We start from the raw sequence: 13,977 nt of genomic DNA, 5'->3' as shown, positions 1-13,977 counted from the left end.
CGCAAAGAACGCAAAAAAATCAAACACCAGAAACAATTTAAAATATAAACAGAGGCAAACAAGAAACACATCAAAAACCTCTCAAACAAAGAACTTCTAGATGACCAGATCAATTTACAGGCAAAAGGGCTCAAATTCATTCCTACACCCGTGACAAATCACACACAAATAAATTCAGGCGGCAACTCTTGGGTGACTTTAATATGTTTGCAAGACGAATGCGCCTACAATACATATTTCACGGGAAAAACAATAAACCACATCCTTTCGATGTAAAATCTACATGGGAACCACTGATACAACAATCAGTTGCCCTTTAGAGTTATTTGGAGAGGACTAAGAGCCAACTAGCAGAAATAGAATTAACAAAGCCTAAAAACAATCTGCCACCCGCCGAACGCGAGGCAATCAATGCCTACAATAAATTTAAAAAAGGCAGACAAAGGAACTACAACTGTAGTACTAGTCATGAACACGCAAGATGAAATAAAAGAAGGCCAAATCCATCTGGATAAAGAAGAACATTACAAAAATCTTCCGTCACCCATGGTAGTTGACACACACCGCAAAGTGGAACAACTAATCAACGACCTGACTATCATGGCAACCACATAGATAAAACAACTAAGAACTGGCTTTGTCAAACACCAAGTCCACCTCATCAGATTCCAGAATTCTACACCCTTTCCAAGATACAAAAACCGACTCCGGTCGGTAGACCTATAATATCTGTGTGTGATGGCCCTACAGAGAAACTCATCATTTGTTGACAGATTACTTTAGCCTATAGCACAACAACAAAAGTCCTACCTCAAAGACACCACTGACTTCGTCGATTTCATAGAAAAAACGAAAGTCCCAGTGGACGCTATACTTGTTTCAATGGACGTAACAAGCCTTTGCACAAACATACCACAAGAGGAGGGAATACTGACCGTATGCAGAGCATACGAAAAATTCTACGACAACGAACCTCCTATCCTTATACGGCTACTTGAAAGAGCGCTAAGTTTAATTCTCCAAGAGAATTCATTCCAGTTCTATGGAAAACACTACCTACAAACCCATGGTACAGCCATGGGCACAAAAATGGCAGTCGCCTTTGCCAACGTCTTCACGGCTAAGGTTGAAACGGAGATTTTAAACCAAAGCGCATTAAAACCGCTCATTTGGAACCGATATATAGACGACATATTTTCCCTCTGGACTCTAAACAGAGAGGAAATACTGCAGTTCATTGAACAAGCAAACAAACAGTACCCGACAATTAAATTCACGGCTGAAATTTCAGAAACAGAAACGACATTTCTGGATACAAACATTTCTAAAGGTGTAAGATTCAGAAGCAATTCAGTTCTTGATGTGCGTACGCACTTCAAACCTACTGAAACATTTCAATATACGCACTTTTCTTCGTGCCACCCACCAGGGGTCAAAAAAGGCTTCATCAAAGGCGAGCTTCTGAGACTTCTCAGAACAAACTCTTCTAAAAAAATATTTGAAGAGCAAATTAAAAATCTTAAATCAAGCCTAAGGAAAAGAGGTTATCCCGAGAACCTTGTTCAATGGACCCTCTCAGAAGTGCATTTTGAAAACAGGAAACTGGCATTCCTTCAAAAATCAAAGCAGAACAAATGAATCTTGCCTTTCGTTACACAATACCACCCAGCAGTGCCAAACTTAAAACAAATCCTCTTGAAAGACTGGCACCGTAGAGCAACAACCATTGCTCAAAGAAATCTACAAAGACCCGCCCCTCATATCTTACAAAAGAGGGTAGCCTCCCACACAGACGTTCTTAGGGGTTCGACACGCGTTCCTGCCCCACGTGGGGCAAGAACGCGTGACGAACCCCTAAGAACGTCTGCGTGGGAGGCTAAAAAGAGGGCGATCGATCAAAGATATACTCGTGAGAGCCAAATTATAAAAAAGGCTAAAACACACACTAAGGAGTCGTGCAGGCCTGTCACTCAAGTACGGTGTTTGAAACCGAGACCTCAGTTCTTCTACAGAGGTTTGGGTACTGGATCTTTCGGCTGTCGTAGAAACACTTCTTATTATCGACGCTAATCTGTCCTCGTTAAATTCAGAAGCGTTCGACCCTGCCATTTTTTAGATGCGAAGTCGTCACCTCGGCGTACGTGCGTCGACGCAAAACGCAAAACAAAAATTCAGCGGTTTTAACATCCAGCAGTGTTAACGTATATCTCTTAGTACTTCATACAAGCCTATCATAATCTCGATGTGTATGCGAATCTCGATGTACATATAATTATATGACAATCTTGACGCATGTAATTTATCTGCAATTTTCGATTTAAAAAATTGGTCCATTACGTATCTTGACGTAGGTATGCGAACCATGATATGAATATGCGAAGTTTGGTGTGTATATTCGAAACTTAGTGAGTATTTATTACACTTGATGTACTCGCGTGTGAATCTTGATATGTGTATTTAAATCTTGTTGCAGACATATGCAAATCTTAACATATGCATACTAATCTTAACTTTGATATATGAAACTTGATGTAAATAAATAAATCTTGACATTGATATATGAAACTTGATGTAAATAAATAAATCTTGACATTGATATATGAAACTTGATGTAAATAAATAAATCTTGATATTTTGTCCCTTTTGGACAAGCATAGTCTACTCAAAACTTTATTTTTGTGCAACTGAAATATTGTATACAGTATTTTTGAATGAACTTTTACTTTCTGTATAGTGAAATTAACTGAACAAAGGAAAATGTATATTTTCATTTTCTCTATTTTTTGCTTGTTCTCCGTTAGGTGACAAAACTAAGTGGAAGAAAAGCTCTTTACTGCAGTCTGAAGACAGCCCTCCACGACTCAGTATTAAGCTTCCAAAGACAAGCGAGCTTCCAAATACCAGTGAAAAATGGAGTGATGCTCAACTACCTATTGATGTTCTGCTACTGACGGTGGAGGACTGTGAGTTTTTAAGCTGTTTCCAGTACCTTCATAAACCTTTCAGGAGTTGCCACAAAGAGATTGGTTATGTGTACTTTGGGTCAACTGGAAGCGGTGACCAGGAGAAGCTGAAGATTGCGTTAATAAGATGCTCCAAAGGGTCTGCAGAGCCAGGTGGTTCTTCAACTGCTGTAAAGAATGCAATCAAGGTCCTTCGTCCCAAGGCTGTATTTTCAGTGGGTACCTGCAGTGGCTTAAGTCCTGATAAAGCCAAACTAGGAGATGTCATTGTATCTTCCAAGCTAACAACACCTTCCGGCTTCAAAACACCTGTCAGCAGAAATATTGGTCAGCTTATCAGGTATATTGTCGATGGCTGGGTTGCTCCTTTGGAAAACCCGGATGGGCGAGAAGTGACAGTGCACCGTGATGGTGATATTCTGAGCCAGCGACTGGCACCCAGATCTGGTTGGAGGCATGAGGATGTTGTTCAGCAATATCCTGAAGCTATTGCTATTGAATCAGAGGGTGAAGGTGAGTGTTTTAAGAAATTGATTGCATCCTTTGTCTATCAATTTGTGTATTACATGTAGAAAGTAAAAAAAGGTCTAAGCAACAGTAAACTGAATATTTTAGGGACGTTGCCAACTTTTGTTACAGCGCATACATGTATATTCTGTGCATCTCAAGATACTTGGGTTTCCTATGGGTGGTGCCTACTAATACAGAGATATTCCTGTGTGGTTTAAAACTTATATGTAGAGAAAGCAGAACTTACATTTGCTGTAATTTAAGATATTTTAAAGTTTCTTTTTTTATGCTCTGAACAACATAGAGTTTTTCTTGCGCTGAGCTGGTTCTACAAGGAAGTCGGCAAGTGTAGTCATTATCATTTATAATATCCAGTAGTCATAAAGCATGACATAGGAAGGGGGAGGGGTGAAGCAAGAATTTTACCAGAATATTCTAACACTCTTCTCACTCCCCACCCCACCCCCAAGTATGTCTAACTACAGCGTATGCCCACCACTTCCCTCAAAACACGAATGATTTTAGAGCCTAAATAATATTACTATTTTAACAATCTGTCTTCCTATATTTTCAGGTCTTTATGCAGCAGCCTATGATGACAAGGTAGAATGGCTGATAGTAAAAGGTGTGGCCAGTTTTGGAGATCCAACTCAGCCTTCAAGTGGTGACTGGATGGCTTTTGCAAGTACAATGGCAGCCTCTGTTGTGGCCAACATTCTTAATGATCCTCATGTTTTCCAAGGATGGCCGCACTATAGCCAAGGTAAATGTCATCACTGGAAAAGCTGGCTGAAGGACATGATCAATTGAGTCTGGCCTTAAAATATTCTTTTTTAGCTCTTCTTGTCTGTTGTATCTAAAAATGTTCATGTACCTTGTAATATGCTTGGGTTTCATTTTATTTCATGAACATTTGATGGTTTTGACCCAAAGGAAAGAGTGAATTTTTCATGTGGTTAAATGTAATTTAGGCAAGGTTCAAGTCAAGACAATGCCGGTCAGTGGTTGCCTCTCGTCGTGGCTCGGTCGGGGGTGACCTTTCACCTCTCTGCTGGGGGCACCTCATGGTTCTCTTTGCATTTGCTAATGCTTGCTGGCCTGTGAGAAAGGCCATTTCTCTTGCTATATTTTCAAGCCTTTTTCCCTCTCTGCCCTCCCTTCGTAAGTATTCCACTGACTGGGTTCAGTGTGACGGTGCCTTTGGTGGTGGCTGCTCGCAGGGTTCCCATAAACCTCCTTCCCCATGCCGTCTGGCTCCACCAACCTTTTAGGCACCAGCTTCCAAGCTCATCTATTGTTGATGAGTTTAATAGCTCAATAAACCATACAAATGCATGTTGTGTGTGTGTTTTTATTTTAAAAATTTACCAAGTCATTTTAAATATTAATTTTCAGGTGACATTAGCGAGCACATGAGCACTGAAATGGAAGAATTGAATATTCCCCATAGCACAGGAAGAAAGGAAAATGAAAAAACGAGAAAAAGAAAGAGAAAAGGAAGCGAGGATGAAGGTCAGTTCCAGTTAGCTATGTACATCAAAAAGCATATTTTGGCAATTGGTTTGTGGAAAAATTACAGGTAGCAATTTCAGGGGTTTCACTGACATTTCCATTTGGGCAAGAGCTTGTTGTACCTGGGCATAATAGTTAACTTTAATATGATCTCTTGTTACAAACAGTGGTTGAGATGTTTGAAGCAGCTGGACAAAGTTGTGTTCACAGATGATCAATTTAACCTGCGGCTGGCCTTCAATAAAACCCCAGCAATTTATGAAAATGATTTATTTGTTATGCCACATGTGTGGGGTGTCTCTCTATTGAGCAATGGTTTGAAGCTTGGAAATAAAAGGGAGGGGGAGGGGGGGGGGGTCGATAAGATAAGATGGGAAAGAGACGAAACGGGGGACTTACAGGGTATTAAGAGTGTGAAGTAATTCTTTGTTCATGCACTCACATCAAATTGAAAATTAATGCATTGGCAGGAAAACGTAACATTAACATGAACGCTTTAGAACTTTTTTCTTTGTCTTCCTTTGTTCGTTCGTTTCTTCTTGCTTGCCCGCCCGTCTTCCATCGTTTTTCAAAAACCGCAAAGGTGATCAAAACGTGGCTCACATTCATGGCTGCATGGTAGATTACAAAGAATGTTTATTAGGTTTTGTTTTGAATGTTGATCTTCAGATGACATCAGCGAGAAAGTTGAGCAGACGAGAAAAGAAAGCAAGAGAAAGAAAAAGGAGAAGAAAAGGAAAAAAAAGGGAAGAGAAGAAAAACGTGAGGAAAAGAGAAGGAAAAGGAGAAGAAGAGAAAAGAAGGATGAAGGTTAGTTCCAGTTAGTTTCATGTATGGAAAAGGCTGACCTGGGTAGACTTCATGGAAGCAGTCTACTAATTAAACGGTTCTCGCTGTCCTTAAAGACGAAGTATTTGTGTTTGTGAAAGGAATTAGAGAGAATTACCTATAAAGAAGTTGCACCGAACCATTTCATTAGTTATTGGTAATTAGTTACAAAAGTGCGAGATATACGTTATGATGCATGGACCACGAAATAACAAACAGTTTTGCCAAACTTATACACATAATTCTTCATGGAAAGAAAAAATGTCATAACATCAAGAGTAAAAACGTTTCTGGGTCGTTTTCTTTTCACCGCGCGCGGCCTGGTATAATATTCGACAGCAGCGATGCTGTACAATTCCTGATTGAAAGTAACTAAAAGTAAACAAGCGTTCCAAAGCAAAAACGTTGTGAAGAATCTAGACTTGAAACTTTCAAGTGTTGAATGTGAGGAATTAAGATTAGGGTAGTTGCAAACCTGTGCAAGTTTAATTTTCTAGCAAGAAACGTGTATGAAAAAGTCGGGACAATAAGAGATGTGGATATAAGTCTGCTTCTGATACGCAACCAAATAATCGTCTCGTGGAAAGATAAACCTCAGAACGAAAAGGAAGTGGCACGATTTTGTCTTCTTTACAAAATTGCCATAAAACTATTATCTTTATTAAGGCTACGGCTCTGAGAGTTGTTTGTAATACCCATCTCCTAGATTGTGTTAATCTTTAAATTAATTAATTAACTAATTATTTTTTTATTAATTTTTTCGGGGGGGGGGGGGGGGTCGTTGGCTACAGTTTGGTACTGAAAATTTGTTCAAAAAGCGAAACCAGTACAGAAAAGGAATCTGGCGGTTTCTGAAATAGAATATCACGATCAGATTTTTATCCCCAATATATATTTGGCTGCGCAAAGCTTTCTCGACATACAAACTGGCTGATGTAATGTTCATTTTCTTTTCCTCAATCCAGATAATTTGCAACTGCAAGCAGCCGTACAAAAGATAAAGGACGATGTTTTAGCAGGCACGAAGCAGCTTACAGATCTTCAACAACCCTTCAGAACTAATCCAGGTGAAGGCCCAGAAGCTAAAGATCTGAGTACGGACCAAATATATGTAAATGCAGTAATTCACGAAGGCAGAGTGAACTATGACTTTCCCACAGATAGATGGGAACAACTCAAAGTGTACCCCACACCCAATGCGAGTCAGTCCAAGTCTGTACGGCCAGAGGACATCTTTGATGCGCAGCACAACAATGTCCTCGTTGTTGGTCGTCCAGGCATTGGCAAAACGATGCTGTCTACTAAGCTTCTTCGAATGTGGGCATCCGGTCACCCCAAGATGAAAACGCATTTTAACATGGCCTTCCTTTTGAAATTCAGACATTTAAACTCGGAAACAGACCTCAATCTTTATGAGCTGTTGGATCGCGCAGAAACAGTAGGACGTTTGGATGACGATGTCTGGAGCTATATTGAAGAGAACCCAACCAAAGTACTTTTGATTTTCGATGGAATTGATGAATTCTCTGCAAGGTCAGACGTAGCCCAAGATGACTCATATTACAAGGACACTGGGGAGACGAAAATGCCCCTCCGTTGTCTCTACAGCAAGCTAGTGTCAGGAAAACTTCTCCGTGGTTCTACGGTGATAACGACAACAAGACCAACTGCTGTGGAATGTGTTAGAAACCTAAAATTCAAAAGGACAGTTGAAATTCTTGGATTTACATCAGAGGAAATTGAGGACTATGTGGAGAAGTTTACAGAAGGTGATCGCGTCGCGAAAGAAACAATATGGCAACACATCAGCACAAACATAAACCTCTTTTCACTGTGCTATATCCCCGTGAATTGTTTTATCGTGTGTCATTGCTTGCTACACTTGATAACGATCTCTATCTTCGATGGAGGTCTGCAACTCCCAACAAAGATGACCGAAATTTACAGCATGACCGTCAAGATTTTCTTCCATAAGCACAATCGTGATGACAAATACAGCTGCTCTAAAACCGATCTTGGGACGTACATGTACAAACCATTTAAACAGCTTCATCCCGAAAATGAAATGGTGTTCAAGAGACTGGGAAAAATCGCTTTTAATGGCATTAAACAAGGAAGATTAATCTTAGAATCAAACGAAGTTGATGGACTGGAGGATTGTGGACTGCTTCACCGTTTACCCGACGCCAAGCCCCGTTTACTTAGTGAACAGCCCAAAGCACAATACTGTTACCTGCACTTAACAGTGCAGGAATTTTTCGCTGCTAAGCATGTAACGGACACCATGACTAAAGAGGAATTGCGAAGATTTGTTGCTGATCACATCAACAAAGGTGCATGGCAAGTAGTGATACAGTTTGTGGCTGGGCTGTTGGAGCCTGATCCAGACCAAGAAATTTCCAATGTTGATATTTTTAGTGAACTTCTTCCTATGTCGACACAGGAGCCACCCGAGTGTAAGTTGTTTAGAGAGGGAAGGATACTGACCTGCTGGCCAGCTAAGGTAGACGGGAGATTAGCCCTGAACGTATGTAAATGTTTGTATGAGATCAATGTAAAGCAGCAATCTACATTACAAAACAAATTGGCAGAAATTGGTTTTCATGGAGTGTATTTGGAGTTTTGTTCCCTAGCACCTCTAGATTGTGCAGCTGTACTGCATGCCCTTAAAAATGTTAACAGAGACTTGTACTTGAATTTGTCACATAACGGTATGGGTACGTTGGGTTGTGTAGAGATTGGTCGTGCACTAAAAGATGAAAATAATAAACTCACTGGGTTAAGCCTGGATAATAACGGTATAGGAGACCAAGGAGCAGCACACCTGTGTGATGCACTAAAAGATGAAAATAATAAACTCACTGGGTTAAGCCTGGGGAATAACGGTATAGGAGACCAAGGAGCAGCACACCTGTGTGATGCACTAAAAGATGAAAATAATAAACTCACTGCGTTAATCCTGGACAATAACAATATAAGAAAACAAGGAGCAGCACACCTGTGTGATGCACTAAAAAATAAAAATTGTAAACTCACTGACTTGAACCTTAGTAACAACAATATAGGAGAACAAGGAGCAGCACTCCTGTGTGATGCACTAAAAGATAAAAGTTGTAAACTCACTAACTTGTACCTTAAATATAACAATATAGGAGACCAAGGAGTAGCACACCTGTGTGATGCACTAAAAGATAAAAGTTGTAAACTCACTTACTTATACCTTAGGTATCACGATATAGGGGACCAAGGAGCAGCACACCTGTGTGATGCACTAAAAGATGAAAATTGTAAACTCACTGTCTTGGACGTTAGTTATAACAATATAGGAGAACAAGGAGCAGCACACCTGTGTGATGCACTGGAAGATAAAAATTGTAAACTCACTAAGTTGTACCTTGGTGATAACAATATAAGAGAACAAGGAGCAGCACACCTGTGTGACGCACTAAAAGATAAAAATTGTAAACTCACTTACTTGTACCTTGCTGGTAACAATATAGGAGACCAAGGAGCAGCAAACCTGTGTGATGCACTAAAAGATAAAAATTGTAAACTCACTTACTTGTACCTTGCTGGTAACAATATAAGACCACAAGTCGTGGCACACCTGCGTGTTGTACTACAAGATGTACCCTGTCAAGTTAAATTTTAGTTCGCTCGACACACGGAAAACCCGTTAGCAAGGGAGAGCGGTGTTCAATTGAGTATCACAAAACCGTAACCAAAGTAATTACTGTTAACGTACCTCAAAAAAAAGAAAAAAAAAAGTAAACAACACAATGAATTTATCAACCACGAAGAAAATGTAAGTAAATGGCCTTAAACGCGGAAAACCCTTTTAAGCAAGTCAGGATTGTTTTTGATTTGATGTCTAATAATTGAGAAAGTGGCCAACTTAACCATTTATAGACCGAAGGAAAGGAAATGCGAAATGTTTACTTTGCATGCTCAATTGAAAAGCGCTCTAACAATTAATCCAATACTGATGTGTTTAAATATGAAATACTTGCACAAAATACAGGTGTATATAATAATCTGCTCCGAACATGGCTCTCAGAGCTAAAACCCAAAATGTTGTTTTCCTGACAGTGTCAATATATTCCATATTTATTCTCGAGAGGAATGTATGTGTAAAGGAACAAATAAACAATTATTAAAAGTAAACGTTTGCCTTTTTTTGCTTACTATTGGCTTAGAGACCGTACACACCCACAGAGAACGAACAGACGACAAAATAAAAGTACTTTCCTCTTTTGGGAACGAACGATAAGAAACACGAAAGGACAACGGGAAGGTTTGCAAGGTTTGGCCGATGTCAAATGACGTGAGGTCGAAGGACTTAAAGCATCAGTGTGTCACTCGCCACTTACTCAATTTTCCGGGAGTTGTGGCTCTTTATAAACGAATGTTTGGTTTATCAACAGAGTTGAAAATTGATGGTAAATCGGCCGCCGTAAAGAGATTCGAGTGATGACGTTTCGAGCCGTAGCCCTTTGCCAGAGCGAATCCAAATCAAAGGCTCCTGTGAGCCAACTCGTGAATGCAGATGACACATAGTAATTGAAATTTAGACGGCTACGGAAACTTCCTTGAAAGCTAAAAGAAACTATATCTTTGCCCGATTATGTAACGAAAAATAACCATTCTTGTACTCTTGTATTCTGATGCGCCGATTAAAAAAATCACGTGTTTTTTTTATTCAAAGTTCATAGAAGCACGCCATGTGCAGTACGTCATGCAAATTCGTGTCCCCGATAGTCCGGGGCTACTGGATTTTGCGATCGGGCCAGTGGATTCTAACCATCACTTGCCCGATGGGCAAGTGAAGTTTTTTTGGGAATTAAAATTACAAAATTAATGTAGGGCAAGCCGATCTCACAAAGGGAAATCTGTTCAACAACTTGAGTATCGCATTACATTTCATGCCCGACATAAATGCGTGAAATTTTTCCTTTGGGGTTGAGAAAAGATAACATCGGCCTAAGGGAGGTGACGTCATGGGTTATTCTTCGGAGCAGCCACGAACCGAGATCCGATTATACCGGAAATTGACCTGCATTCACTCTCTTTCAGTAGTAATGGCGGACGACGTCGGGGAAATAAAGACTTCGAACGTTTGTTAGGATTCGTTATGGTAGAATACAGAGTTCTTTCTACTTTCGTTTCTCGGCGTCTGAACACTGACCTCAAGGATTTTACGTTCGATTTGTGGAAGAAACGTGGAACTATGAAAACAGTCAAGATTTGCTCAGGTAACATCGGCCTACGGGAGGTTAACATCGACCTAAAGGAGGTTAACATCGGCCTACGGGAGGTTAACATCGACCTAAGGGAGGTACGTTTTATAGCACCACGTTTGTATCGTATGTGTTATACTGGCACAATCGTACACATGGAAAGCTTATTTGCAAGCATTAAAACTTACAATCTTGCAGGAGCTTTTCTAATCATTGACCTGAGTGTGATTTCATAAATTTTATTACCAACTCATAACATCCACCTACAGGAGGTTAACATCTACCTAAGGGAGGTACAGTGGCTTACAGTGTATATTTTATAACTTATGTATCATAAAAGTCAATTCATAGGCATAGAAGCTTACTCTCTAGCAGGGAAACTCATCATAAGGAGCTTTTCTATCATTGACTTGAATTTCATATTAAATATTTTCATTTTTACCAACTCATAACATCCGCCTATAGGAGGTAAAGATCTACCTAAGGGAGGTTATGGTATTATAATAAGGAAGGATGGACTTGAAGAAAGCTTACGAATCTTAAGGGGCTTTTGCATTTCGTGTACATGCCGTTTTAGAATAAATTTATTTATAAAGAATTATTATTATTATTATTATTATTATTATTATTATTATTATTTGAAAAGCCTTTTAATCTCACTAGAATGAGATTAATGAGAGTTTTCTCATTTTTTTATTTACACTCATAACATGGAATATTTAACAATTATTCACCAAAGTGGAGGTGAATAGTGATGGATATTTACCGAGCCGCGAAGCGGCGAGGTAAATATCCGTCACTTTCACCGACACTGAGGTGAATAATTGTTTTAGTATATACCACACAAGCTGAATAAGAAGTGGACCAAAAATTACTTTAATTTTGACAATATACCGACAAATGGCGGGAAATTTTAAAATCTTGCGTGCCGCGCGGTAATCGATTTCTTATCGTAGAAAGTTCCGTCTCGCTTTCTTGCAGAAAACTAACACTTCTGGAGGCACTTGCTTAGTTGCTCACGTGTATTTTTTTCGATTGTTGTGTGAAATTTGTCCTATTGTTGAGACCACACTGCAAAACATTAGATGTTTCTTTGTTTACATTGTAATTATAGTGCTCGACAGTTTCGTAAAAAATGGATGGTATTTTTATTTTTCGCCTAGAAATATGAGGTTTGAAAGATTTAATAACTTACCATGTAATGTCATCAAACCAAAATTTGTTGCCATTTTTGTATTTTTTGTATTGGCCGTCTTTTTTAAAGAAATATTTTCCTCTTAAGTGACCATGGCAAAAGGGGAGGCCATCTTGTTTCTCTTCGGTTGCTCGGAGGTGAATAGTACTTGGCTAATCACCTCCGAGCTAGCCAATCAGCGCGCGCTACAAGCACTATTCACTTGTGTGGTATATACTAAAATATATTATTATCAATATTATTTTTTGGCAACACACTGACCTATGCTGGGCCATTTATATTCATCTAAGGAAACAATTTTACAGCCATAAAGATTTGCTGTGAGAGGTGTTATGGGTTTAAATAGAAAAAATGCAGGTGCATTAAAATAGCATAATAGCTGTTATGATGATTAAAGGCAATTGTTTTCTTGTTGTTGTTGTCGTTTTTTCTTGGTTGACCCCATCAACCTGTAATTTCCACATTAAATTTTGCTAGAAGTGACTGTTTATGACTGTTGAAATGATAGATCATTTTTAAAAATATAACCCTTAATATGTCAGAATTTATTTTAATTTAATTTGTGATCACTTACAAGAGGTTTGACTGTTTGACTGCTTACTACAGTACATTAACAATATTGGTGTTATTTTATTTCTTTTCAGGATGCAATACCTAAACTGTGCAGACCGCTGAAGAAACTGCTACTTCAAAGACACCTATGACTCATCAATTCCTCAAAAGACTTTGTGTACAACAGATGTTGTTGAACTGTTATTGTCAAGCTTGACCTCTCGTCATGTTGCAAAATTATGTAAAATTTGATATTCAAGTTTGTAGGGTTAATTGACGGAGGATCTCCCATATAATGATGGATTGGATGCAAATGGTCATAATTTTGTTCCTCTCTGGCAGGAAATTGTGTAGATTGGTATATATGTACCACTTAGAGTGCAAAGATACAAAATGACCAACATTTTAAAGTAATGTTTAATTGGAAGAAAGATTCTCAGTCCTTTCTAGAACTTAAGGACGGTGCCTACTATTGTTACTGCGCATACTTTCTGTGCATCTGGAGATACTCGGGTTTCCTATGGGTGGTGCCTACTATTACAGGGATATTTTTGCGCACTTTAAAACTATGCGGAGAAAGCAGAACTTAGCAAGTGATTTTGGTATCCAAAAAGAAAATTGGGGGGAAATCATGCATTTTTCAGAGAGAATAAAGCTTCAATTTGGAAAAAAGCGCCATACATTGCTTTGTATTTTGCTGCTTTTTAGAATAATAAAAAATTGTTGCTTGGTTATCTCTAAAAAATGCGTGGTTACCCCCAATTTCCTTAAATTTGGCTTTCAATACCCGCTACCAAGATCTGCTTTTCCCGCATAGTGATAAACCATGCAAAAATACTTCGCTATTAGTAGGCACCGTCCTTAAGCAGTTGTGAAAAGAAATCCCAAAAAAATAACTGAGGGTCTTTCTTCTACTTGATCTTTCACCTGATATTGAAATGTATCTTTCAAATATCCATATTCAATTACAGTTATGGTTGCTAACCTTTATGGCTATTGAGTCAAAAAGATATGACATAAAGAGCTATTATTTTGTAAGTCAACAAATCTGTACCTCAAGTAAAGGTCAAAATGAAATTGAGCCATGCCATGAACCTTTGAGTGTGCTTTTCAAAAGATCCAAATGACCACCCCTAAATGTTTTCATTTTCATGTTTTAAGCTCATGACGTGTCATTTGT

The 13,977-nt window shown here is 38.9% G+C and overlaps 1 protein-coding gene and 1 long non-coding RNA gene across 2 annotated transcripts; both read left to right on the top strand.

The window, feature by feature from the left end:
- Window positions 1–2,753: 2,753 nt before the first annotated feature.
- LOC146457013 (uncharacterized) lies at window positions 2,754–9,555 on the top strand (the record flags this gene model as incomplete). The annotated part of the gene is made up of 5 exons (XM_085092477.1): window positions 2,754–3,476; window positions 4,048–4,236; window positions 4,869–4,985; window positions 5,655–5,795; window positions 6,779–9,555. Coding segments are annotated over 5 exons (3,857 nt in total), but the record flags the coding sequence as incomplete, so codon positions are not given.
- Window positions 9,556–10,772: 1,217 nt separating this feature from the next.
- LOC146457012 (uncharacterized) lies at window positions 10,773–13,891 on the top strand. Its single transcript, XR_014858650.1, has 2 exons — window positions 10,773–11,148; window positions 12,890–13,891. It is a non-coding gene; the product is annotated as an uncharacterized LOC146457012 (long non-coding RNA).
- The last annotated feature ends 86 nt before the right edge of the window (window positions 13,892–13,977 follow it).

Source organism: Pavona decussata, unplaced genomic scaffold (genome assembly GCF_977016875.1).
Source record: "Pavona decussata unplaced genomic scaffold, jaPavDecu1.1 SCAFFOLD_250, whole genome shotgun sequence".
Classification (NCBI taxonomy): domain Eukaryota; kingdom Metazoa; phylum Cnidaria; class Anthozoa; order Scleractinia; family Agariciidae; genus Pavona; species Pavona decussata.
The sequence above is the reverse complement of the archived record's forward strand: the minus strand, read 5'-3'. Positions and strand labels throughout refer to the sequence as shown.